General features: G+C 38.4%; 1 protein-coding gene across 2 annotated transcripts; it reads right to left on the bottom strand.

Annotated features, from left to right (window-relative positions):
* Positions 1–11244: 11244 nt before the first annotated feature.
* LOC103719136 (uncharacterized) lies at positions 11245–20782 on the bottom strand. Of its 2 annotated transcripts, none has more exons than XM_008808231.6 (4): positions 20610–20782; positions 20416–20493; positions 16647–16839; positions 11245–11646 (listed from the first exon to the last, which is right to left on the bottom strand). In XM_008808231.6, the coding sequence occupies exons 2-4, from the start codon at positions 20467–20469 to the stop codon at positions 11516–11518; spliced, it is 378 nt and encodes a 125-aa protein (XP_008806453.1). In that variant the 5' UTR covers positions 20470–20493; positions 20610–20782; the 3' UTR covers positions 11245–11515. The 2 variants fall into 2 exon arrangements, with proteins under 2 accessions (XP_008806453.1, XP_008806454.1); XM_008808232.5 differs by having other exon boundaries at positions 20416–20519; positions 20610–20737.
* Positions 20783–27715: the final 6933 nt, after the last annotated feature.

Genomic DNA, 27715 nt, shown 5'->3' with positions numbered 1-27715 from the left:
TCCGGGCTACCGGGTTCGGGTTAACGGGTGGCCTCTTACCCGTTAATCTACCTTTCTTCAACCTCCCGATGGATTTGGGAGGGCGCTCCAACCCCTACGGCAGCGACTGCGGGTGGAGCTCTGATGCTGTGGCGGATGGCGGTCACGGCCCCAGCAGACGGCGGCTTCCGGTAGCGCATCACAGGGCATAGTGGCCGGCAAGATCCTCTGCGGCTACGGGGCGGGGCTCCATAGCCTTGAGTGAGGGGCGATGGCTGGTCACGGCGACGGCCGAAGGCGGCTTCCGGGGGTGAATGGTGGAAGTGGTGGTCGTGAACGTGGTGGAGGCGAGCGGGATGAGGACGGTCGCCGGTGGGATGATCTGAGGAAGGGGTTTTTCCCCTTTTTTTGTTGAAAACCAAGAGAGAGAGAAGGAAAAAGAACTGGATCGTCGCCTTGGCAGCAGGGGCAAAGCCAGCCTGATCTGATACCAAGCTGATGTAGGATGGAGGTAGGGAAGGAGAGACAAAGAGGAAGAGGAGAAGAAGAGGGGGAAGAAGAAAAGGAGGAGAGAAGAAAAGGTTGTTTTATCCCTCTCTTTTTTTGTGTTTTCCCATAAAACCTGATAAGAGGGGTGAGTGGTGTGAGTCGGCTGAGAGGGGGTGGGATCGGGAGTTGTGAGCAAACAGAGGAAGCTGGGTGTGTGGTGAATCGATGAAGGTCCCCCTTCTCTATTTTTTTCATGTGAGAGCCGTGAGAGAGAGAGAGGAGAACAGAAAGTGGATCAAGGTTTTAGCAGCAGGGGCAAAGCCGGCCTGCTTTGATACCAAACTAATGCTGAACAACTACAGAAAGGAGAGGGAAGAGGGAAGAAGAAGAGGGGGAAGAAAAAGAAGAGGAGAAGAGGAGAAGAGGAGGGGGAGAAAGAAGGGGGCTAATTTTCATTCATCATTCATTAAACCCTAAACATGAGGGTGGACCCATATATATAAGGTCACAAAATAATAAATAGATCCCTAAAAATAAAACAATCCTAAAAAGGCCCTAAAATGACAAAATGCAAATAAACCCAAATGACAATATGCAAATAAACACAATCAACATAAAATAAACCCAACTAAAATAAATCAATCCAAAATAAAATTAGGCTGGCTAAATCAGCTGGGACTTGCTAAGCTGGCTGGATCATGTGGCGACCGACTGACTTGGCACTGGTGTCGGCACCAAAAGTCCAACCAAGTCTTAATTTATCAAAAAAAATATATTGGCTTTCAAACATCATTTTTAATCTTACAGTGAACTTGTTAATAAAAGATGTCATTTTGTTAACTTCTTCACTTAAGTTATAATTTTTTTTAATTAAGTTCTAATTTTTCTGAATCAATTCTTTTGAATTTAACCTTAAGCTTTCATTTTCATAATTTAATTTGTCTTGTATTTCAGCAATAGAATTTTTTTTCTTCTGAAATTTTCAAATTTAGCTTTTTAAGATTCTTGTTTTTCATAGATAGTTCTTTTACATTCACCATACAAATCATGTAAAGCATTTAATAGTTCATCGAAATATAATTCTTCTTGAAATTCACTTAGTGTAAAATCAGATTCAGATTTTACTTTATCTTCTTATGCTGTAAAGCACAAGTTAATTGCCTCTTGTAGTTTTTTGGAGCTGATGTCATCATTGTTTCTTCTAGCTTTTATTTTCTAGCTTGACTCTTTCTTGGTCAAGGCTTTCTTGCTTTTTATCTCTTTCTTCCTTTCTTCTTGCTTCCTCTTCTTCTTTGTCTTCAGGAATCTTTTGAATTTTTCGATGTTTGAGAATGGATCCTTGTCTTCATTGCCGAATTCTTTATTTATTGTTCTTTCTTCCTGATTGGGAGATTCAAAAATGTTTCCTGCATGCTCACTGTTAGTATGTAATTGAAGCACATATGAGCTGATCTGGAATTTATCATAAATATCTTCTAAAATATCCCAGATCTTCTTAGCAGATAAGCATGCAAAGATTTCATTAAATACAATTTCATGAGTAACATAATATAGTATGTTCATAGCATTAGTATTCAATTGTGCTAAGTCTTTTTCATTATCAACAATTTCAGAGAGTGTGTGAGGACCATTTACTGTGAATATCTAAAGGTCATAGTTTTAGGCTTGAGTAAAAACTTTCATTCTAGCTTTCCACTACCTATAATCGATTCCAAAAAACAGTGGGGGTCTGTTTGTAGAAGATCCCTTAGAAAATAAATTATTGAAAGGGGCTGCCATGATCTTTGGTTTTGACGGTTAGGTCAACAACTAATATTAGACCACCTGCTCTGATACCACTTGTTGCTCAGTAGATGCAGCCCAAGAGGGGGAGGGGGTGAATTGGGCTTTTAAAAACTTTTAATTACTTCTAAACTTTTGAGTTAATTAAGCTAAGTTATATGGATGCACAGTGGAACTTAACCTTAGCAACAGATTAATTCTAATCTAATCAAGATTAAAACTATTAGGCAACAGATAAATGAGCTTATAAATTTAAGTATAGTGGAGAGATAATCTAAACAAAGGAGCTAACTTAATACAATCAAGAGTACTATTCTAATCAAAGTTAGGTAGATAAGACGAAGCAAGTTAAAACTAGCTAAACAATTTTAACTAGAATTGCAACTGAATGAATAGGCCAGTACGCTAAAGAAGAAACAAAGCATTACAAATACACAAAAGTATAGTGGTTCGGTGCCAACTACACCTACGTCTACTCTCCAAGCTCTCTTGAAAATTTTACTATAGTCTTCCTGATTACAGTGTGGCTGTTTTTCGAGTTCACAACCCAACTTGTTATTTTTTTGGGATCACAACGAACCCAATACAATTGATTATTTTTTCCAGGCTCAATAATCAAACCCAATACCGTTTGTTTTTCGGGATCACAAACAACCTAGTTGGTTTTGCGGGATCACCAACCAAACTTTATACGTTGTTTTTCGGGATCCCAATAAATCCATTTGATTTTAAAGGGAATCAACTAAAACCTTTTCCCTCAAGTTCCACTTTTGTGAAACTTGATACAATTGAAGAATTGAAAGAATTAAAGCATACTAGAGTTAAGCTCAAGATGTAAAACATAAATAAAAAAGAGCAAAACTTGGATTGATAAAGTGGTTGATCTTTGAAGCTCTTCACTAATTTGTTGAGGTTGAGAATGTGATCTTGAGGCTCATGGTGGATGCTCTGATTGATCCTAATTTGAATAGCTCACTTCTTGCTCAAATGTTTGGCCCTTTTTGTGGATTTGGTGTTATGCTCTCTCTTTTAGGATTCTTGAAAGATTTAATCTTGTGAAGCTCTTCCTCTTTTTGTTTTATGGTGTTTTCATGAATTTATAGTCTTAGGAACATGTGGAAAGCTTCTCCTAGCCGTTAGAGACGAAATAGAGCCGTTGGGAGTAAAAAACTAGTCGATGGAGCCGTGAAAACCTAGCCCTTATGGCTGTCAAACATAGTGGAGTCGACTCCTGTAGAATTGGAGTCGGCTCTAGCAAAGTTGGAGTCGGCTCCTGCAGAGTTGGAGTCGGCTCAAGCACTGTTCCTGAAAATTATCTTTCTGTCTTTACTAAGAGAGTCGGCTCGAATGAAGTAGGAGTTGACTCGAGCTTTGTACCATGGGACTCCAAAGTGCCAGAGTCGACTCTAAGCTTTCAGGAGTCGACTCGAGGAATGTTCTTTTGAATTTTTCTTTGAATTGCTCCTCCAACTTTAATTCTTTGAACTTGAAACTTGGGCCAATGATGTGTAACTTTTTTACAACTTTTTTTGAAAACTTTTGAGGCCTTCTTGTATTCTTTCAACTTACTATGTTTCTTACAAAATAAATTATCTTTCTTCTCGCAACATAAATATTAGAAATTATACCACAAAGTTTTGTGATCATCAAAATCAATTCTAGGGTCTACATGATTCATATAATCTACGGGTATAATGGAACTTAATGCCTTATGATCTATGTTGCCGCATCCATTTCTGTATCCAAAGTGGATCGGATTTGGATAGAAAGTTTGATATCTTTTCGAATTTGGATTCGAATTTAGATTTTAAATACTTTTTGAATTTGGATTCGGACATCCAGTAAAAAATCTCAAAAAGAAACTAATTTGAACTAGTGATCTTTGATTTGAATAACAAGCTCTCAACTGCCACGTTATAGCATGCATTCTATTTTATTAAGAGAGTTGACTTTTTGACTGTACTCAAATTATTAAATAATCATCTGATGTATATTATGACATTTCATATTTTAATCTTTATTGTTTACAAAAATCATTTTCTCTTTGGTAAAAAATGAAAATGAACATGCATTATTTTACTCTTTATGACATTTTCAAAGCCTTATTATTAAAATATTTAAAAATTAACTTCTATGCATTCCTATGTTCATATATAATTTTTCTTACAAGCTTTCTAAGGATAGATAATTTATGATTATATAAAAAGTAAGAATGTTATTTGATACAGAAAATATTAATATTTTTATTGTATTTTTATCTTATATAATTTTTTATTTTAATATTTTCATATAAATTTGGTCGAATCGATGACCTGACCCACAACCAAATCAGTCTTTGTGTTGATTTAACAAACCTTAAATCTAAATGTTTGCTTACTTATGTGTTGTGTGCGACCTGCATAGTAGATTCTTTTCTTTTCCTTTACAATATATAATTAATGTTACTTTTCATCACAAAATTATGATAAAATTTTGGTTTATATCCGAATAAAATTTGGCTTATATCTATATTAGGATAGAAAAAATACGGATATAAATAATATCTGATTTATGTCAGTATTTATTTAGAATAAATATAGTTATACTTAATATCCAATTTATATTTGTATCTATTTAGAATAAATATGGATACTAATTTTGGCATTCATTTAATATCCCTATTTGAATTCATATTTCTTAAAAATATGGATACAAATATGAATATGCTAGTACCCAATCATAGATAATTTTGTTACACATATTTTTTAATATTAAAAAAAATCATGTTGGCCCAACTAGGCAACTCAAGAGGGCGGGTGAATTGGGTTTTATAAAATCTTGCAAAAATAAAATCAAATCTCTAAAGAATTTTGACTTGCTGGTTCCACTTGAGTTTTAGTTGGAAAAGTTACAAATTCAGGATATATTTGTTAAATTAGTTTGTCTTCTTATTTAAGTTGTTTATGCCTGTTTCATTTTGGTTCGAGGTTTATGCCTGTTTTTAAGCCGAAAGTATTGCATGCAGATATGCACATATGCTTATGTGGTCATTTGTTTTAGAGCCTAATGAAAGCATTGAGTCTCACCCATTTTGTTTTTATTTAGTTGATTTACTTTTTTCTTACACTATTTAGTTGATTTTCTTAATACAAATGGAAACCAATATTTAAGTTAATATAGTAAAGAATGATGTAATTCTTAGCAAAATTTTTCAAGAGAAAAATTATCTTAAAACTATTCTGAACTTTAAATGTTCAATACTAATTTGTTACAGAAAAGAATAAAAGGATGACCTTGTTTCAGCCAATTTTTTGTTTTTATTTAGTTGATTTACTTCTTTTCTTTTTAATGTAATATTAAGTTGATTTTTGTTACTAGAGGTAGGAACTAATATTTATTTAATATGGTAAAGAATAAGGTTTTAGAAGAAGTTTGCATGAGAGAAATTAACTTATTTATTAAATATAAATATTGTATTTCAATTTATTAGAAAAAGAACAAAATATAGATTGTCTCATGCACTTTATTTTTCTTTAGTTGATCTACTTCTTTTATTTTTTTGTACAGTATTAGTTTACTATATTTCGGAGCCAATATTTAATCTAATATGGTAAAGAATGATGTTATAAACAAAAGTTTGCACGTAAACAATTAGCATAATAAATTTTTAAACATAAAAAAATTTGTTAGGAAAAAGAATAAAATGGAGGTATTTCAAAATACCTCATTCTTTCCCTTTACCCTTGCACAGGTCTCGCAGACTAAGTTAACGTGTATTTTAAATATCATTTGTTTCAAGTCACCGAGCCATTGGCTGTATGGTACCTTGTTATGATTGGACTCTCATTCTCTAGAGATGTAAAATGCAAGAAATTGTAATAGAAAACCAGGGGAAAACAGCCGGTGATCTTAAACAAACTTATTTTGGATGTAAGATTTAGGTCCAAAATTGACTCATCCTCAATATAGCCGGACCTAGTCAAGTCAAAAAAAAAAAAAAGAAAAAAAAGAGTGGCCAAATTCAAGTTTTTAGGGGTGACAATTTATGATCCGATTCGTAAATCCGACGTGCAAATGGCTCATTTTAAGTAGATTTGGATTTGTCATAAACGAGTTTGAATCATAAATGGATCAACCGATCTAATTCTATTTATTAAATAGATTGAGTTCAGGTTTAAACTTTTAATCCATTTAATAATTGAATGAGGTCATAATCTGACTTATTTATTTAATCTGTTTAAGATCTGTTTAATTTGTTTGAAATCTGCTTAACCTACTTTTGTCCCATTTAATCTATTTAAATTCATTTAATCCATTAAAAATCTATTTAACCTATTTAACTCATTTAACCTGATTTAATCTGTTTAATAAATGAGTAATACGGATTGGATTGGGTTAGCTGTTTAATAAACATATTAGGTGCAAATATAAATTTTTGGCCTATTTAAAAAATAGATCAAATTTGGATCGATGAATTTTTGATCTGATCTGTATCCAGCCCGACCTGTACCCAATCCGACTCGACCCAATTGCCTCCTCTAGTTTTGAGCTAATTTTTGTTGATTGAATTAGTATAGATTGGGTTGTTCCAACAATCCACACCTACTTTGATCAAAGGTTATGCTTTAACTATGGCTTTTTGCCTTGCTTTTACTCGTCCTAATTCCGAGAAGAAAAACATAGAAAAAAAGAAAACTTTTCCCTGACTTATGGTTTTAAATTTAAAAAATTGATCGAGTCTTAGTTAGATCCCAAACATATTAGACTTGATCCTACCAGACTACTTGCATCCCTAGAATTGGCTATAGCCTTATGAGTGGATGAAAGATCATTTTGAAGGTTAGCAAGGTGTTTACATAAAAGAAAAGCGGACTCGGAAAAAACATACTTGACCTCAGATTTGTATATTTACCAAAAAAAGATTATTTTTTTCCCAAACCCCTTAGTTGTATATTTACCAAATAAGAAGAACCAAACTGCAGATATAGTACAACCAACAAGAGCTAAAATCAAGATTCGCGGTCTCGGTACCGGATTTCATATCGGTACCATATTAACATTGTTCCGTATGGTGTGGTACAGAATTTTTTCGATGTACTAAGTGTTAGTGCACCATCCATATCAGATACCGATATTGAACCGATACGGTACGATACATTCCATATCATTAGGTTCGGATCATGAGCAAACTAATCCATCCAAACCAACCTAAATAATGTGCAACATGATCTAATGTAACGAATAAGCCATGTAGCTTTCTAATCTCGGTTGCCAACTGAAAATGTTGTAGTACGGATTATTATTGGATTGCTTCCACACCATTATAGCATCATGTACCTCAATTCATTTTAAGGCTTATAGCTTTTTGTCTCCCCCTCCTGCTGCCACTACTTGAACCCTTGCCCTAGCAGAATGTCTACATCTCTACTAACCAAGAAACATGTTGAGTGGTGGCTCCAAAAGATATGCAATAATGCGGGGGCGAGTGTCGATCTCCAAAGGAGCAACTTGGAGTTTAGCAATCTTGTTATATACATTATCTTTCTCCTAAAGAACTAGCCATCTACTGTCTCTGTTCCTCAGCAAGAAATGCTATGTAGTTTCCTATCGCAGCTACCTGATCCAACAATATTCTCTCTCCTCATATACTAAGGAACAACAATAGTTTCCTCTTACTTCTATTGCAATACTATAGTTTATATGCGCAATCTCAAAAATTTATGTATGAATGCTCGAAAAATATATTATATCTATAATAAATTATAAAAACTCTCTTAAGATTAGGGTTAAATTATATTTACACTCAATAATTTGAAAAACATACGTTTACTTTCTGAGATTTATTTCTATCCAACATTTTAACTCATGACTTAACAGAATGCTAGTCAGACCGTTAACCTTAAATGGAAATCAAATGCTACGTAAGAAAAAAATTTGAAAATGACCAAAATAATCTTAAGTGAAATAACAGCAAACCAACGATATAAAAAAATGTGGGAATCCTCCTCCTCGCTCAAGAATAATTTTGACTTTTCATGAGGTAAATAGTTTCACCAATGCCATTAATTTAATAGAGAGTAAGTGTAGATTTTACAAATGTAAGTGTAATAAATATAAATGTTAGGGGGCTTTTTTTAATTTACTCTTATATCTAATATATGAACTACATATTTGGGCTGGACGATCCAGATCTGGCCCGAAGTACCATCCTTGTGGCCCATTTCACCTTCAAAGCTGGATATCAGAAATAGGCTTCTTATATTCCCAGAAACCTATAAAACTCACCAAATCACTCAAAATATGTGACTCATTGCTTGGACCATTCACTCGGGTTTAAGTAGGTAGCAGCAACTAAAGTGATTTGGGCTTTGGAAGATTTTCTGAAAAAACAGAAATCTTGAGAAAATATAATTGGACACCATGGGAGAACCGCGAAGGTTTTAAAAATGTTGTATATCCAAATAGCAGAACCCTTGCCACATCATCATTATTTTCAAAATTGCGGAGTCTAGTAAATGAACATGTGTAATGCATGAGATAGGTGACAATAAAAAGGGGATTAAATGGAATCACCAAGTTTGGCCATGTGGTCTATATTTTGAATCTTAGCTCCATTGGACGATATGCTACCATTGAATTATCGAAGAATCAAGATCTACGATCAAAACAATAGGTTTGGACGGTATAAACAATATTTAATTGTAATGATTAAAAAAATTAAATAGATAAAAGTTGTATGTATAACTAAAATAATAAAATAAAATCCTGGTTTTGAGAGTCTCAGAACCCATCAATTTAGTCCCCCAAAACTTTACAAGCATCATGATATGATTGCTACACTTGTCTTGTTAGGTTTAGCCATGACTTAACTAAAAGATATTACAGAGAAAATAAAATATCGAAAAAGAGATCTCCTACTATATTTAACAGAAATTCCTGAATGTCTGTTATTCGTTTAGCGGTCTCACAAGATGGCGCATGAGAAAAGATAAGAACTGGTAGTTTTAGCAATGAGTTAAATCAAAGATATAATAGAGAGAGATATATCGAAAAAGGGATCTCCTATTATATTTAATGGAAACTCTTGTTCATTGGTCTTGACATGTGAGAAATGTAAGAACTAAGTCGGTAGCTACAGTATTCTGAACTGTTATAACTACAGGAGAGTTCCAGGAAAAGAACCTACATTTTTTAGAATTTCAAAAAAAATATTAATAAAAAAGATACTTAAACGAACATTTTATGTTCATGGGCATGTCTTAAATACTAGTTTTATAGTAAACAACCAATATTTATCCAACTCAACTGTCAATAACAAGAAATAATGATTGAATAAGGCATCATTCACTCGATGAAATATATATTATGAATTCACATTACAATTTCAGTTAACAGTGTCATTATTGTAATTATATGAACAGTGAAAATATCAAATAATTGTTGCATTCCCATCTTATACAGCAGCCGTTATAACAAGATAGCAACTGAATAATAATCATTGTCAAAATTCTCATCAAGTATATCATGACAAAGCCTCCAAAGTGTTCTAATAGTCATTATTTAAGACCATATATAGAACTTTCACCAAATAAAAAAAAAACGAAGACCATGCCTGTATTAAACGAAGACCATATCTTTGGTGGATCTATATCAGATATGAACGAAAGAGCTAAATCTGAATATCTGAATTAGTTTGATTAGTTAGAATGATCCAATTAGGTCATGTCCAACTAGTTGGAAGTCTATAAACAATCCGATTAGAGGTTGGGTCTTCATTATGGATCCATGCCTAATTTACCAGTCTGAGCTTCGAAAATAAGCCTTACTAAGCCGGGTCAAATATGAGCCCTTTTGGGGTCTGCTGAAGCCCTAGATGCAGCTATGAATGGAGGGAAAATCGATCTAAAGGTGTTTCTCAAGCAGGCAATACATTCATGATCTTGATTGATCTCTGGAATGATAAAAAGCTAAGAAGCGGTAATTAAATTACCTAGGGGAAAATAGAGAGATGTCTCCCACATTATCCATATTATGTGGAAGTAAGCAATCTTTTTGATTAGAGATAGCAGCAGTTCTGTTGGACCATCATGTGCCCCCAATACCTGATAAAAACTTAGGAAGAGAAAAAGTGACAAAACATTCCTAAAGCAAGTGAAGGAGTCATGACCCAACCAATCCTGATCGTCGACCCTTACCATACAATTCTGGGAGCCACGGGATAATCAGAGCTATCTAAAGGTTCTCACCACAACTAGCTTCTGTTCGCTCCAGCATTGTCACCAGTTCATCTTTCTGCTGTTATAATCTGATAAATGCCACGGACAACAGTATAGCTTTCAAGACTATATGAAAAATCCAACACTTACTTCCCAACTTCTAGGGATCAATTGGACTACAGGATCGCAACATGGGAAGTAAACTTTCTCATTCATTAGCAAACAGAAGAGAAAGAAGAATGGAACTTCTGCACGAACAATGATACCGAAGGATTGGAGAATGGATGGTTAAACACACAAGATTGGACAATGATACCGAAGGATTGGAGAACAATGATACCGAAGGATTGGAGAACAATGATACCGAAGGATTGGAGAATGGAACTTCCCATCCATCCATTACAGTGACCTAGTGTATATAGAACACGAAAGATCATGCGACCTATGCAAGTGCAAAGCCATCCGAACAAGCAAAAATGATCAACAATGTCATTAAGATCTATCAAACAGTCATGTCATCATTCAATCAAGTATATCAGGAGCAGAAACAAGTATTCCTTGATTACCTTCCAATATGCAGCCATGCGCAATAGATTAAGAGTTTGATAACCAAATCTTGAGGGTGTAAATCAAAATTTGACCCTTCTAGAAAGATTCAGGAAGGATCGCCAGCCATGTACTGCCCTGTTCTGAAAGGAAGAATTATGATGGTTGTTCTTCACAACAATTAAAATTGCAGTATTTTTGTATTGCTTAATGCTAGTATAATTATACTAAAAAATGCTATATCTTCCTGCAGTTAGCCACAATAAAAACCTATATATGAAAAATTAATCAATAAATACATAAAACAGAGTGAACAGAGAATTATACATAAAAGAACAGGGACAAGAACAGCCAAACTGTCTGCAGACCCAAAACACCTCATAGTCCACTAGCCTGTAGCAACAACATGCCAACTTCCCAAAAGTTAAACAGGGAAAGAAAAAAGGGATGAAAAAAAGGATCAAGTGAAGGGGTAATAGGTAGGTTGTGGCATGTGATGAGGGAGGGTGATTTCATGTAGAAGCTCAAGATTCCAGCTTCAAGGAGACAACCCGAGATTGTCTGTTGCGCCTGGCAACCCTAACAAACACCACTGATAAGCATGATGGAGCCCACCATGGCCTGCGGATCTCTTGCTCTCCTTTCAGGCAAGCAACTGCATGTACATGCACCAAAAATGTTAATAATGACCACTCGCTGCATCCAAAGAATGATGACACATGGCTTGATTGCAGGATTTTAGCAAACAAGACAATTATTAAAGGAAAGAAAAGAAAAAAAGAAACCAACCGCCACAATCACCACATCAAAAATCATGTGATAGACAGGACAATTTTAGATTTTCTGTTCTCCAGGCATCCTTTGGTTTTCTCTTTTATAGTCCCTGAAAACTAGTTGATGTTACTAGAGGGTTATAGGCTCAAATGGCGAATTTCAGGCATGTCTACAAAATGTGGTTGATGTGGCCTCAACTTGGTGGGCCATATATGGCCTCAACTTGGGTGGTTTTTATGGGTTTTATGTGACATTATTTCACAATATTATTGACTGCAGGTCTTCTCTTTCCTCCTCACTCTTTTCTTATTCTTCTTTCTTCTATTTTTCTTCTTCTCATCTCTATTTTCTCGAGTCTCTTCTACCGACTACAGCTGAACAAATTATTCTCCTACTTGTTAAATCCAGACAATTTATCATAGCTTCATATCTGAATACCTGGACCAGTTTCTACTGTTGTCATTATCCAAATAGCAGATTAGTGATCAGTTTTGAAGCTGATTGGATTTATACTGATTAAATGCATTTAGAGAGTGATACATAGATCAGATGAAATCAGCTCTGAGCCAAAGTTACTGCAGATTTACATCATATAGACTTTAAATCACCAGAGTGCAATCCACAAGGCTCCATTTGCTTCTTAAGAGGTCATCAATCTGATAAGGTCCAATCCGAGTGGGTTCTAGATTATGGTTAAGAAATTTTGAAAGGAAATTTCACAGATGCTCGCAATTCTCTCGAAAAAGCAATTTCAATCTAGCAATGTTGAATCTCTTCAAACTTCCCAAAGATGACATGCCGGAAAAAAAAAAACAAATTATGCAGAAAACCACTTATGGGCTATCATGAGAAAAACATGATAAAGAGTACCATTGATGCAGATAATGGCTTAGATTAGGTTTAGGTCTTCTTTTTTTTTTAAAAAAAATGTAGGATTCGACTTTTCGTTAATTTTGTGGTTCTAGTGAATAATATGGGTCTGCACTTGTTTGATTCCTGCTCTAGGGCTTTTGGAGGGTCTTGTAGGTGATCTATGGTTCAAAGGTTGATATTAGATATTTAGATCCAACCATAGTTCTTTTGAGTCTTATTTTGATCTCTAGATGAACCACATCAGCAGATACACAATCCTAAACAGAAATGGGATGAAGGCCACTATAAAGGATTCTAGTAAACTTTTATGAAGCATTCGAGGCATATGGCTTCCTCATCTCACCTGCACCAAAGAGGATCCCTGATTTCTCTATGGTGCCTAAAAAAACAAGCTGGGGAGATAAATAGGGAAAATGAAAGAAAATTGAAGTTTAAGACAGAATAGACGAGAAACTGGAGGAGAAATAAAAAAAATAAATGCATACATGTATTTATGTTGTGTGTGTTGGGGGGGGGGGGGGGGGGGGGGGGGCGGGGGTTCGCACATGCACGTGCATGCTACTGCCGGCCATGCCACCTCACTCTCTCTCTCATGTATCTTCTAATCTAAGCCATGCATGTTTAACGTTAGTTGCATTATAAAAAAGAAAAGAAAAGAAAATATGATGGTGTAACAAAGTACACAATGAAACTTTAATGTAATCCAGTTTTCCTATTCCCAACCATATTTTCCCTTCTTTTTTGTCTATTTGAGTGAACAATTAAATCTGGGCCCTGAGGATTCCCCAGACAAAATTACAATCAATCTCTGGTACAGAGTGTAAATATTGGATTGCTGCACTTGTTGCAGATCTGAAATCTTAATTATGTACAGAATCAACCCTCCACATCAAACATCAGACGAAATGCAATTTTCATGCAAAAAAGGGCAAGAAAAGAAGGTTCAATTGCCAAATGCTGTAGTCATACATGTGCAGAGTTATTTTCCTCAAGGATGCAGGAGCCAGCTGTTAGAAGTATGCCCTAGAAGCCAATTTGGCTGACGCATTATTTTATTCTGGGACATAAATTTGTACTTGACCTAATAATGAATTTATTAGAATGGGCATTCTTTTCATTCATGTTCTTATGTGTCCATGAATCGTCCAAGAAATTAATAAGATGATGACGCATATTCTCAAGAGTTGAGAATTTGAGGCATGTGTCATTGGTGATTAATTTCTGAATTGCTCCTGATCGATGGATCATCACGAGGACGGTGATCGATCCGCTGAGATTAGTGCACAGATCGCTTTCTTTGATGGACGAGTCTTGAGTCCACAGTGTGGTGACACTGGAGCAATTGTGCAAGTGCTTGTTAGAGAACAAGGGTACTGAACGTGACCATAGCAAGTAGTCACTTGGATGTCTATCCACTCGTCAGTGACTTACTTGATGCTGCAGTTGTATGACTGGTCCTTTGACCTGCGATGCCTCGGCTATTCACAGTGAGGTTGCTGTAGTTTGACGAGCACATAAACATGAGCCCTAGCCAATTGGGTTCTTGTGGTGCAGATTGGCTGCAGTAGGTTCATTGTAGGAGTAGGGGTGCATCTAGATGGAATCTATCGACCTTGATAGGTTAAGAGAGATTCTATGTGATTTATGAGACTGAGTTCGTAAATCCTCGGCCGGGGTAGTATGTATAGTGAAAAAGGAGTTTTCCACTCTCGAACTTAAGTCGAATAAATCTTGACATATGACAGACGATAGGGGTTTGACGAGTTATCCATGACCTCCGTCTTGTCGGGATCTACGATAGAGGGATTGTATCATACACTAACTACACCTAGAGGTTCATCATTCCATTCTGCTGGGTTGCCACTACATGCTGCTAGGTGTCACTGGTGGATTGTGAGACTCAAAGGCATTCACTTGGTGATCAGTGAACCCGAATGAGAAGAGTTGGAATTGTTCCAACCCATTGAAAGGAGTTTTCAATGATATTGTGATAGAGATCGCAATATATCTCACTACCAGACAGAATAGAACCTATGGGGTCACACACATTAGAGGTATTGACTGCTCCGATGGTTGAATTGTGATTAGGAATCACAAATAATTTATAATTATCAATTTGATTGATAACTAGCAAGTTGAAGAAGGAATAATTGCAATTTGATTGTAATTTAATTTAATTAATTGGATTTAATTAATTGGACTTGATCATATTAGACACGAGTCCTACTTGGAGTAAGATTCTAAGAATCCTAATTAGATTAGGATTTTAAATTAAATTAGAGTCCTACTAGGAGTAGGATTTCTATAGTCCTAATTAGATTAGGACTGAAATTTAATATGTCCTAATTAGATTAGGATTTCTTAAGTCCTAATTAATTTTAATCTAATAAATTAAGATGGCTCCTAATTGGATTAGGATTGAAGAATTCAATTGAGTCATGGTTCAATTGAATCCTAATTAGATTAGGATTTGAATGAAAGAAGGAATTGGGTTCACCTAATCCTCTTTAGAAGAGGATTAGACCCTATCTATGTGGCTACACCACCCCACTTAATATGATTAAGTGGGGTGTGATTAAAGAGGGACTAAGAGGGAGGGGCCCACACCCCTCCCATGCCTTTTACGTGAAGAAAAGAGGGAGGGGCGTACCGCCCCTCCTCTTTTCTAAAAGATAAACATGGAGCTCCTATTTTTTAGGAGCTCCACACGGCTAATTAAAAGAGGGAAAGGGGCCCACGCCGAAAGAGGGATTTTCAACCCTCTTTCAGCCGTGAAAAGACTCTCTCTAATCCCTGTTAGCAGCCGCCAACAAAAGAAAAAAAAGGAGGCGTTGGCTCTCCTTTCTCCCTTCCTTCTTCCACCAAAATAAAAAGGCTGCAACTTGTTGCTCCCTTTTTATTCTTCTTTCTCCAATCCTTCTTGTTCAAGGGAGAGCAATCAAGGAGTTGTTTGCTGCAAGAAGAAAGAGATTCATCCATCCAAAGTCTTCTCTGCAAGGGAGCTAGCACCCCGGGGAGATTCAAAGGCTTCAATCGGTCCTCTCCTCGTGTGGATACCTGTAGAGGCCGGACGCGTGTGCGGCTTTAAGCGAACCTTCAACAAATACCACGATCATCAGATTGCGGTGATCATCTACCCGCACAAGGTAAAGATCTTATCTTCTTAATCATATAAAAAGTATTTAATCCTAATCTATCTACGAACGACGGTTTTAAAATATGTTCATGCGATGAACGGAATCTCGCGCATGTCTTCCGCTGCGCGCAGAATTTTTCTGAAATTTTCTGCGGCGTGCGAGGGATTCCAACACCAGCCTTTCCTCCCCCTCCCTGCCCGACTTCCCGTCCAAAAAAAAAAAAAAGTGACATGACATAGGCATACAGATGCACATATTATTCTGAGATGTATATTATTGTAAAAGTCTTTTTACGTGCACCCATAAAGAACTAAGGATGTCAGGCACTAGCTGGATCTACTTAGGAGATTAAGGATAGCATAAACAGAAGTAGGGTATTTATTAATTCTAAACACAGTTATGAACAAGCAATGGTTGTCTAGCAAGGACTTATTATACATAGCACAACGAGGTTCGCAATTAAGCCATTTTGGAATGTACTGTGCTCAGGATAGTACTATTCTTTTTCTTGCATCCTGAGTAATGGCAACCGAACATGGCCATGAATCCAAGTCACATGAATGATGAACCATCAAATGACATACAGGTACTGCATTCAAAAACTTCTTGCTAGATAATGTGACAGCCTGATGAATGGGCTTGCCACTTGACTGCTGTTGGCATCTGAAGTTCAAAACACAGACACATGCTACTGCTCCTATAACAGAAACACCACATGCTAGAAATCTGTTGATCAAATCAATGTCCAAACACCAAATGATTGTAAGAAGGAACACATTCTACGATGCAGTCAACCCAAAAAGTGTTGGTTTAGTCAAGAACTATGCAATGCAATCATGAATATAAAATGAACACAAGTCAAGAACAAAACCTTTAATGCGCCGTAACTCCTTGCAGAGTGTAATAAAATCTCCCCACTTCATGTGGCACCGCCTGATAAACCGCAGAATCTGTTCTGTTGTGAACATAGATAAGCTCTCTAAGTACTCCCCATTGACACCATTATCTTCAAAAACCTGACGGTAGCTACCAAGATTTATGTCTTCCAGCCACAACCCAACATCCTGAAATCATATTTTTATATCAGGCCAAGAAAAATATATCAATACAATTGTGAAGAAAAAAAATTACTATTTGTATGGCAGAAGCATATACACACTTATCAAATAAAAATTATTTAGGTTTGGTTTGCTACTTCCTTAATTGGGTTTTATTTGAATTATCATAGCTCGCTCTGACCCACCCAGATTAATGAATAGGGCTATGTCTACGAGTCCGTGATTGTTCTAAAAAGTGCTAGTGTCTCAAGTAAGCAGAGCTGCCAATTAAAAGCTCATTTATACAAAATAGCCTTGTGCATCTCTCATGAGAGGGGCAGTGGATGGGAAAACCTGCAGATTGAGAAGATTATGCCCACAGAAAAGCACACTGTCAGATCCTGGTCGCAACATTGCCAAACCCATATTGATTGGGGCCTTCATGAGAGGAAGCAGGGATGGAAAAATCATGCCAAAGGAACCATGCTCATGAAGAAACTCACCATTGGATCCTGATCTCATGGTTATTTTGGTAAAGAAGAAACTGCCAGATCCTAATCATGATTGTTTTAGCCAAACATGGGTTATTTTAAAAAAAGGGAAGAGGCATTGGGTATGCAAAATTGTTTAATGAAGAAGAAATATTGGCACACATATAATTTTTAAATTAAAATGAGTAGATACCTATTCCCAGAGGCTCTTTTTTACTCCCCCCTTTAAATTTCGACATCTCACATAAGTAGTTTAGTTGTATGTATCAAATCAAAATATTGGAGCACGTATTGAAGAGTGAAGGGAGGTATTTGGGTATAAGATCAGTTTAGAAGGAACTAGATTGTTACACTGAGTGTGGTTAAGATAGAAAGCAGATACTTTACTTCCAGTACATATGAAGTTTAGGGGTTGTTTAGTACCGATCAAAAGAGAATGTGAACTAGGGCCACAATGTAGTACTAAGTGTGAACCCAATTCAGAGAGAGCCTTAGAGTCAGGTTAAAGATTTAGAAAAAAACAGGACATATACAAACTAAAGTTGACAAATACAAACTAAAGTTGAAGTAGCAGGAGAGGTACCTATTTTAAAGGGTTGCTTATGATATGAAATTATGGAGTGGGGACATTAAGGTGACACTACTCAATGGGACAGAACTCTGCGGTCTGGACAGATCGTTACAAAATCCACTAGCCAAATAAATGAGGTAGGTCATAAATGAAGCAGCAGTGTACATCTGTTGTAGTATTTTTAGGTGTTTACCTCTAAGTTTTTCTTTTAAAAAATGAATGAGGTCATGCAAGAAATAACATACAAACCAAAGATTAGAATTTATCAGCAAACATCTGAGCTATCTGATAATTAAAAAAATTTCATAACATGCCATGTTTCACTCATAGAAGCCATGCATTACCATCGGCTCAATGTAAATATGGTAGAGACAACTCTATGAAATAATAAAATTCAATAGAAATCAAGGTTAATTAATCAGGTGGAAGCAACATAATTTAACAGAAATGAAGTGTAACATGAAGTAATCAGGTGGAAGCAAAAGATTGTGATGATATGCATAGTCACCCAACTAGATATAATGGGTCATCTGCACTCAATAGAACAATCAACAAAATAGCAAGTTATGAGTTTTCAATCCACTCATAATACTGAAACTCAAAAGGCCTACCTGAAAAGAAAAGTTACATGTTTCAATTGCAAATTGGGCAGAAAAAATTTAACATTAAGTTTCTTCTATAAGCATTAAGTTCTTTCATCAGTTACCAATAGAGAAGAACTCCTATGAATATCAACAAAACAAACAGTCATATACTTCTATCATACTAATAGTTAGAAATCCATTATCAAGCAACATGAAAGAAAACCTGAGTAAATGATATTAAAACTTTTCAACAACTGATGGTATTCATCCATTGCAATAGGAAATGATAATCAAGAAAAGTAGCATGCATCTGAACTAAATTTTAGGTGGAGTAAATGGATAGCTCTCTCCCTTATCATCTTTCCATCAGAAGCAGCAAGATTTTGCAGCATCAATGTAAGCAAATAAGTTTCATAAAAAATAAAAATTAGAAAAGGTACAAGATGACGGCATATATGGCAATAGCAGGGTCAGTTATAACCGTCACAGTAGTTTAAGACCACACCTGACTGCCAAATGAAGAATCACTCAAAAAGATAAACAGAAAATCTTTGACATAACCAATGGCATATGAAAATCCAGATATCGTATTCAGAGCCATTAGATCTACTCATATCTGCTTATACACCTCCTCTAGCTGATACCAAGACAGTCCATAGAGACCAATAAGGCACTTCAAATTTCTGCAGGAGATGCAGTCATATTTTTCCTCCAAGATAGTAATTTTTTTTTGGATCATGATTGATTCATCAATGTTCATAGACACCAGTTTGCAAGACACATTATTGTGCATCAATCCAACTAGAAGCCACAAAACTCCACTCCATATAAGGAGAAAATGAATTTGACTGAGAAATAGATTTTCAGTTATACATCATACAAACTGTCACTAACACTGATCTGATCCACCTATACAGAGATTTGTCAACCATTTAACAAAGTAAATGTAACAGCTTTTCAAAGGACTACAGTTGATTGAAATGTGGCATATATACCATGTCGTCTGAAAACAAGGGAGGGAGTTCAACTGGGAAATGCATCAAGGGAATACGAAAAAAAGAAAAAATCATATAACATCAATCAAGTTGATGTTTTAAAATAAAAATACTAATTAGTAGAAGAAAATTATGAAACCAACATGTTAAGAAGAAGTTGTTTCATCATTTGATATAACATATTGCCAATTAAAACTCCATTTTCCATCATATCTCATCAGCTTCAGACCAGCCAACAGACCTGCTGTAATCATGCGCTTGATGTAGCAAGGCAGCTTCTAAACAATCAGAGATCAAATAAAATCAAAACACCTAAAAAAGGAGACAAGAAAAGGATGCAAAAGAAGTTACAAAATGAAGAATTGCCATAGGAGATTGAATCCACAATCTCTTATTCTCTTGAAGAACCCCAAATTATTCGATTACTCCTGATAGGTATGTGTTTTTTTTACACTGGATGGTTCTTCCATAAAGCAAGACAAACATATATTTCACGTAACAAGCATAATGTCTAGGAGCAAGCTGACAAAAAATCCAGTAGCATGGCATGAAACTAGAATGCTTAGTTCCAGAAGTGATCCATGCCTACTAGAGCAGATAGACCGATGAACGGGCAACCAAACCACCTCTATACATCTCATAAATGGAATTCCACAAAAAAATTTACTGAGCTCACAATGGATGATTAAGATAAATCACAAAAAATTGGTAGCTCCAACCACCATAAGGAGATAAAAAAAAAAAAACGAGAAAAAAAAATTAAAATGCGAAAAAATCAATCATTTTTCCACGCCAACATGTACCGTAATGAAATTAATCTCCAGAAAATCACTAAGATCCGATGAAACCGAGATTAAAGAAAGAATAAGGAAAGAGATTTAAGCAACACGTCCCCTAATGAAATTAATCTGCAGAAAATCACTTACACCTGATGAAACTTTTGGAGAAAGGGAAAAACATACCTCGACCGTCCAGATGAAGAAATCTAAAGGCTCCGGAGACCGCCCCTTGTGCATCTCCCTCCTCCGCAAAAAGAACCCCTAGAATTCCAAATCCGAAGCCATTCCTACATCAAATTCCACCCCGATCGACACAAATGCTCATAACTCTACAAAAATCATAGAAGAGCCACAAAAAAACAAAAAAACCCAATCACCGATCGAGAAGAGAGGAGATCTCTCCAGTTGCCGAAGAGAAAAGGCTCAAGGAATGGGATTTCTAGGTAAATCTCTACAGGAACCTTCGGAAGTTTTGTTGCCACCTCATAGAAGAGAGGGGGGGGGGGGGGGGGGGGGGGGCGAGAGAGTACCGTTCCTTTGAGGTGTTCTTTAGTTACTGGGAGGATTTGATGGCCTTCGGCTTTTGTGAAAGAAGAGAAAGGGAGGCCCACAAAATTATTATTTTGAGAAGGCGAGAGTGAAGCGGTGGGGAAGGGAGGGGACCTGCCTCGGCTTGCTCAGCGCCACTGAGGGACCAGCCTCGGCTTGCTCAGAGCCATGAGGCTTTTGACCATCAACGTCTCTCTGTCCTGTTTTGGTAGTTCCCCAAAGCATCTTGCCACGGCGCTTTCTCAACTTTTTGCAAGAATTTCTATTTTCACCGTTTTGTTGATAAATGAACGGTCATGATTTTTCTCAAGATACTCGAGTATGGTTGGTGAAAAATTCAAGTACGAATAGCAAGTACTGTAATTTGAACTAAACCTAAACCTAAACCTAAATATAGTAAGTGATGTAATTTTTGGAACTTTCGAATGGTAATTCAACGTACGATGGTAAGTGATGTAATTTTTGCAACTTTAAGAGGTTATAATTGAGTCTAGAAATTTGATTCCGATCGGCTCCTCCCCTTCCTTATCGCAACTGGAGAAGGAACATTGCTCTCCCACTATATTGGTCGGTCTTTTATCAGAGCCGCTGCCCCCACCATTGCAATGGGGACCAACTTCATTGAGATGGAAATGCACTACCACCGTGACGTCACAATTTTGCTCTTGTGATCGGATAGTGATGAAAGAAATATGGGACACTTCAATCTCGATCAGACTGACCTCTCTAATCTCAAAAACATGAACTGAGATAAACGACTATAGCTCCAACCGAGAAGTCGCCGGCCGAGGAGAATCATCAGCACACGTCGACCAGGGCTGACAGCCCTAACAACCTATAGTCTTAGCAGTTCGTAGTCATGGCAGCCCCACATCTCGCATCACATCTGCGTCGCACTCTTTCCACGCGGATAGACCCTCGCGCCTCTAGCATCATTGCACGTTACGTCGGCCCAAATAACGTTGAGACTGCCTCCCCCATATAAAGGGTGCAACCCGGGGGACTTAAGGTATGTGTATAATAAGCACTCACTATCACTTATAGAGACCATCCTCTGCTGAGATTTCTCTCTTCTACACTGTTGTCTCGTTATTCTGATTTAGGCATTGGAGGGTTCTCTACCGGAAACTCTTCGATAAGTAAAATTCTTGCAGGCCACCCAACGGAGGAGTCTAGTGCCCGTCGCCTCTAGTCGACCTCAGGGTCGTATGAGCTGCGCTCCCATCTCGGTCCGAATTCGGCGGCAATAGATTGACGCTAGAGGAAGAGCCCAACCCCCAGCTACATCAACTTCAATTGGAGAGAGAGATAACCAACATGAGGTCGCGAGGAACCTGGGTGTATTGTATGCTTCGCAACACCACACTCCGAGCTCCCAAGGATCGTTGCAGAGCCCCGAATCTGCTCCACCAAAACGGCCCGCCACACCGGTAAATAAGGAGCAGTTCAATCTGCTTACTCAATAGGTGCAAGAGTTGAACGCGGTGGTCTAGGGCCTGCAGTAGGCGGTAATGTGATCGGAGCCGACATGACTGAATCCAACCAACTCAGCTCCCCGCTTAGTTGCTTCGCATGCATCTGGTCAGCCACCTCTCTCAGGATCGGGATCTTGAGTGGTCGCATCAAAGTCGATGCACTTAGTGGAATGCCCCGGTCGGAATAGAAAATAATGCACTCCAAGTCCTCATTCCAGCGAGAATTTCGTCCAGAGCCTCTCGTCTGTTCACCTCGTAGAGTCTTCGCCCTAGTAGGAAGCCAACCTTGATAGGAGAATCGAGAAAATAGGATGACAAATTTAGGCTCTCAAAGGACAGGCTCTGAGGGCGAGCAACGACCTCAATTTCTCCTCAAAGCCTCCGTATTTTCGGTAGATTATGGAGGAACTCATCTCATCTCGATTCAAGATGCCATAAGTAGAGCCATACGATGGCACCTCAGACACCTTGGATCACCTTGAGAGCTTCAAGGCTCTCATGATGTTGCGCAGAGCTACCGACATCGTTCTTTGCAAGGCATTCCCTGCGACCCTTCACAAAGCGGCTTAGTTTTGGTTCTCCGAGCTTCAATCTGAATCCATCTGCTTCATCGGACAGCTCACCCTCCTCTTCGCGGCACACTTCATCTTTAGCCAAAGATGACGCCGCGGTTCGGCCGCATTGCTCGACATCAAGCAAGAGGAGAGGGAATCCCTCAAGAAATATGTCATCCGCTTCAATGCAGCGACATTAGAGGTCCGCAACCTAGACCAGTCGATAGCGATATCTGCAATGAAGAGCAGCTTGCGGTCGTTGCGCTTCCTTTTCTTCCTAGAAAAGCACTTCCTTGATGACTTCATCGAAATGTTGGTGCGGCCGACAAATATGCCCACACCAAGAAAGCCATGGCCTCCTGCTGCGAGTCCGCCAGTCGGAGACTCCCCCCCAAGAAAGCAAGAGGGAACGCAAGGAGCGAAGAGAGCAGAAGAGTATCTCACCTTAGCACAAGAGGGGCCTGCAACAGCCCAAAAGCCCTCTTTGGGAGATTGAGAGGTATGCCCCTCTCACCACCTAGAGGGCCCTGATCGTCATGGAGATTGAGGGTCGAGGCTACCTACGCCCTCTGCATCCGATGAAGGGCCTAGTGACCAAGAGGGGCCAAAAAAAGTATTGTCGCTTTCATTAAGACTGAGATCGTGACATCGAGGAGTGCACTCAAGGACAAAATCGAAGCACTCATCTGATATGGGCGGCTAGATCAGTATGTTTGTGTCCAACGGGACCAAGAAGTGCCTGCCTGCCTCCAGAGCAAATCGACAATCGCCCGATGGCCGGTATCAATAAAAAGACCACAGAGCGACCATAAGTCATGCGCGTGGATGGGTCATTGGGTCCTAGAGGTAGCAAGTGTCAGTTCCATGCTTACTAGCCCTAGTAGAGTAATCAAAGGGTGTGCCCTCTAGTACAAATTCTCTATCTTGAGTAACGAAATCGAGTACGAGGTGCTCTACACTGGATCTCGAAACCTAGCGACTAGAGGCCTTAGGCATATAAGATAAAGACCTCGATGACACCCCGATCCTGTGATCTTGGAGCTACGACAACTTTCGCGCTTGTCATCAGTAAGGTTCACTATAGTTTGAACTCATTGCTAATAAAAAAACTCTCATTTCGTTTGTATTTCAAATAGGACGACTATGACAATTGAGTTCGACTAGGGACATCCTAGGGATGCCTGGGCTCCAGCAAAGAAGACACCCCGAGGCCTCCTGATAGTCAACTTTAAAGACCACGCAATAGCACGTATCTAGTAGAATAGTGATTACAGGTATCGATCCACAGGGATTGGGGTATAGTTGTTTTCTTAAAAAAAATATTTAAAAAAAACAGTTTGCAAAGACTATTAAACTAAGCAATTTAATAAGAAATGCAATTAAAATGATATCAGTGTAGAAAAACCTAGAGCAAGGAATTCACCACTAACATCGGAACAAGGGTTAATTGTATTTTAATTTAATTTTGGATTAACATGCAAATTGGCTACAAGCCCTATAAGCATTCAAATAAAAATTTCACTAAAGTAATTTTAGGAAAACCCATTTTCAGTAGGTATGAAATGCCTACCCTAAATAAGGTGGCAGGACACTGCATCTTTCTTAAGCATGGATTATCTTTATATTCACTCAGTGATCATGAAAAATAGTTGTATGAACATCATATTTAAAGTCACAGAGATTAAATATGAGATGAAAAAATATTTATTTAAGAGTAAGAGGGTTCATACAACTCCAAGAATATAAAAATTAAAGACATAAAATCCGTGTCCCTTTGTTAGGGCTGCATCCAGCCCTAGTAGAAGAGCTTAGGCTTCCATGCAATGGTGGACGGTAGCAGCAGCACAGCAGCGGGCTCCCGTTGCTTTCTTCTCTTCCTCCGGCGACTCCCCTACGAACGTGGACTTCATTATTTCTTCATATGGGAAGTTATTCCCAGAATACCCAAAAATAATCTCTCTCTTGACTTCATGGGATTCGGCTTACTCCAAGCTTGATGGGGGAAGAAGAATGGAACAGAAGAGAATGGGTGAGAAGAATGCCTCCTCTGCTTACGCCTGACTCCTTTTATAGGCTGCCCACCTCTCTCTCCTCCCCTGTTTTGAATCACGGATAAGGATGAAAGCGGCTGGATGGAGCTGATCCGGATGGGAACGAACTGATTCTGATGCGGAGAAGATACGTGGGGTTGCTGGGATTTTGTGGGAGGAGAGAACGGTTGGGAGGAAGTGATGAATCGCGAGCTGAGATGCAAGGGATTCGGATGGATGTGATCTCGAAACAGGGGATTCCGTTTGTGGAGTGACCCGAAGGGAGTTTGGGAATGCTGCTGATGTGGGCGTTGATAGAATCTCGAAGGAAGAGGAAGGGAATGCGGTAGATCGCTTGCGGATTTGGGTGGTTGCCGGCCTTTCGTCTAGTTTAATTACCTCCTATTCCCCCCCGAGGGGGGCTTTGGGGGGTAACGTTCCATAGCCTAAGGAAGGGGAGGGGGTTCGGGGGAGTGGAAACCATCCCATCCCCTGATATCCCGAAAGTTCCCGAACCTAAGGTTACGAGGTTCGGGTTCCATAACCCTTGGAAGGGGAGGGGGTTCGGGGGAGGGGAAACCTTCCCTTCCCCAAAGCGTGGATGCAATGGGTGAGACGTTGGGATCTCAGCTGGGAGGAGCTGGGATCAAGCCGGAAGAGGAGACGAATCCATGAGCTGGGAGGTAAGATCGGATCCTGAGTTCGGTAGAGGGATACGGCTGAGAACAGAGGATCTTTGGATGCAGAAGGAGACGCGTACGATTGCGGGAACGAAACAGGGAAGATGAACTGGTTGCTTGATCCGAACGGGAAGATAAGCGTGGGACGTTGGGAAGATGTTGGGGAGAATCTCGGAGGCTAGTAGGAGCTGCACTTATCCATGGCCTGATGAAGGATTTGCTGTGAATGAGGGGGTTTGGGACTTATCCGAAGTAGGGGAAGGTGCCGTGAAGCTCGGGACTCGTTGGATTTATCAGGCTCCGTTCCTTGGGATAAGGTTGCAAACTGGAACAGGGGAAGAATGAATCACGGACTCGGGGAAGATGAGTTGGGGCGTGATCCACGGAATGGGGAGATGAAGATGAACCGCGGGCTGGGAGATGTCCAGGAGAAGAAAAGATGAGCTCCTTCATGGGTGGAAGCGGTTTTAGTTTTGTTCGTGGGACACGGGAGTGAAAGATTTAAGGAGGAAGAGAATCACGGATAAGCAGGGGATTTCATGGGATCAAGCCGGAAAGATGCTGGATTGGTTTGGGAGAAAGAATTTTAGTTGGAGATGATAGAGATGCTGAGAGGATGAAGTCGAAGAATACTTGGGAGATGCTTTGGATGCGGAAGAGATTGGCTTGGACGCTGGGATTAATCCGGGAGTTTGGTTGATCCGTGGGATAAGGAGCTGGGAGCTGTTGGGTTCGGTTGAGGACGTGGACGAAGGTAGATCACGACAGCTGAATCTATTGGATGTGGGAGATGCTGTGAAGCTTGGGAGAATAACGTGGAGCGGAATAGCTGGGACGTTATACATTTGAATGGGATTAATCCGGAAGAAAAATGGCTTGACTCGGAAGAGGAGACACACGGCTCTGTTCTTTGGACGGGCTTGTTTGTTGGTCTCAGGATTGCACGTGGAAGGATATGATGACTTGAATGGTTGATTGCAACATGAAAGCTGATCCATTATACAGGTTCAAATAATTCAACATGGAAGATTTTGGGACAGAATGTTAGAACATGAAAGGTCGAGCTCAATTGGATGTGAAAAAAACAATAGAGTTGGGATGAACGGCTGAATCGAAAATCTGAGAGGATTTGATTCACAGGGTGCATGCAATTTGGGTTCAAGGATCATCCCAAATGAATTTGACTTGACCTACATACATTAGACTCGACCAATAAAATAAAGAAAATCAATCAAACTTGAATAATTTATTTAAAATGAAATGCTGAAGGAAAACACATTTTTTCATGTTTAAATTTAGAATATGTGTATAATAATAATAATAAGTGTTATATAAAATAGATTAATTTACGCCTTATTTAACACTTATCATACCTCCAAACCTACATTTTGCTAGTCCTCGAGCAAAATAAAAATAAAAAAAAACTAACACACTTTCGCAGGAATCGCGATTGCATTTACCGTATGCAATAAGGCTTTAAACCCCTAGGTGGCCCTAGTGGACGAGTTTTGTCTTGTGAGGGTTTCCGGCTCAGATACCCACAAACTGCTGTCTCTACCCAAAGAATTTATTTTATTGTTTTATAAAATCTAATTTCAAATGCATTAATGCCAAAAATTTCAAAAGCACACAAAGTTTTAATTTTTAAGTCATTCCAAATCCTAGGTCAGTATGCAACTTAAGTTGAAGTCATTAAGTTTCTGTTAGAGAGTCGTAAGGCGTATTTATACTTGGGTGCTCGGTGATATCTGGACCATACACAAGCTAAGGCTTTAGATCTCCAAAATACTACTAAAGCTAGTAGTTTCCAAGAATTGGTCAGATAAGACATATTCACTGATTCAAAATCATCATATCTTGCAGGATTTCGAGAGTTGTGGATGTTTACTTTAATACCTCATGGACTTTATCTGTAATATTCCAGTTTACTCGAATTTTTATAACGATGGCTTTCACACTATTATCTTTTTCAAGATCAATATTATTTTCTCTTTCTCTTCTTTTTTTTAATAAATAAATTATGCACTTTTACTCTTGTAATGATTCCTCCGTGTAGCGAGCATTCAGTCAACACTCTCATACCAGATGGCATAAGGTGTTGGGCATCAAGACTCCCCTACGGACCTATGCTCGGGTTCATCATCATAAGCCCGCTGATCTTTGACAATAGGTAGCCCTTTTCGATGTACCTGACT

Source organism: Phoenix dactylifera, chromosome 15, assembly GCF_051530095.1.
Source record: "Phoenix dactylifera cultivar Ajwa chromosome 15, Ajwa_hap1_PhDact_Kaust_v1.1, whole genome shotgun sequence".
NCBI classification, from domain to species: domain Eukaryota; kingdom Viridiplantae; phylum Streptophyta; class Magnoliopsida; order Arecales; family Arecaceae; genus Phoenix; species Phoenix dactylifera.
This window is presented reverse-complemented; position numbering and strand designations above follow the sequence as displayed.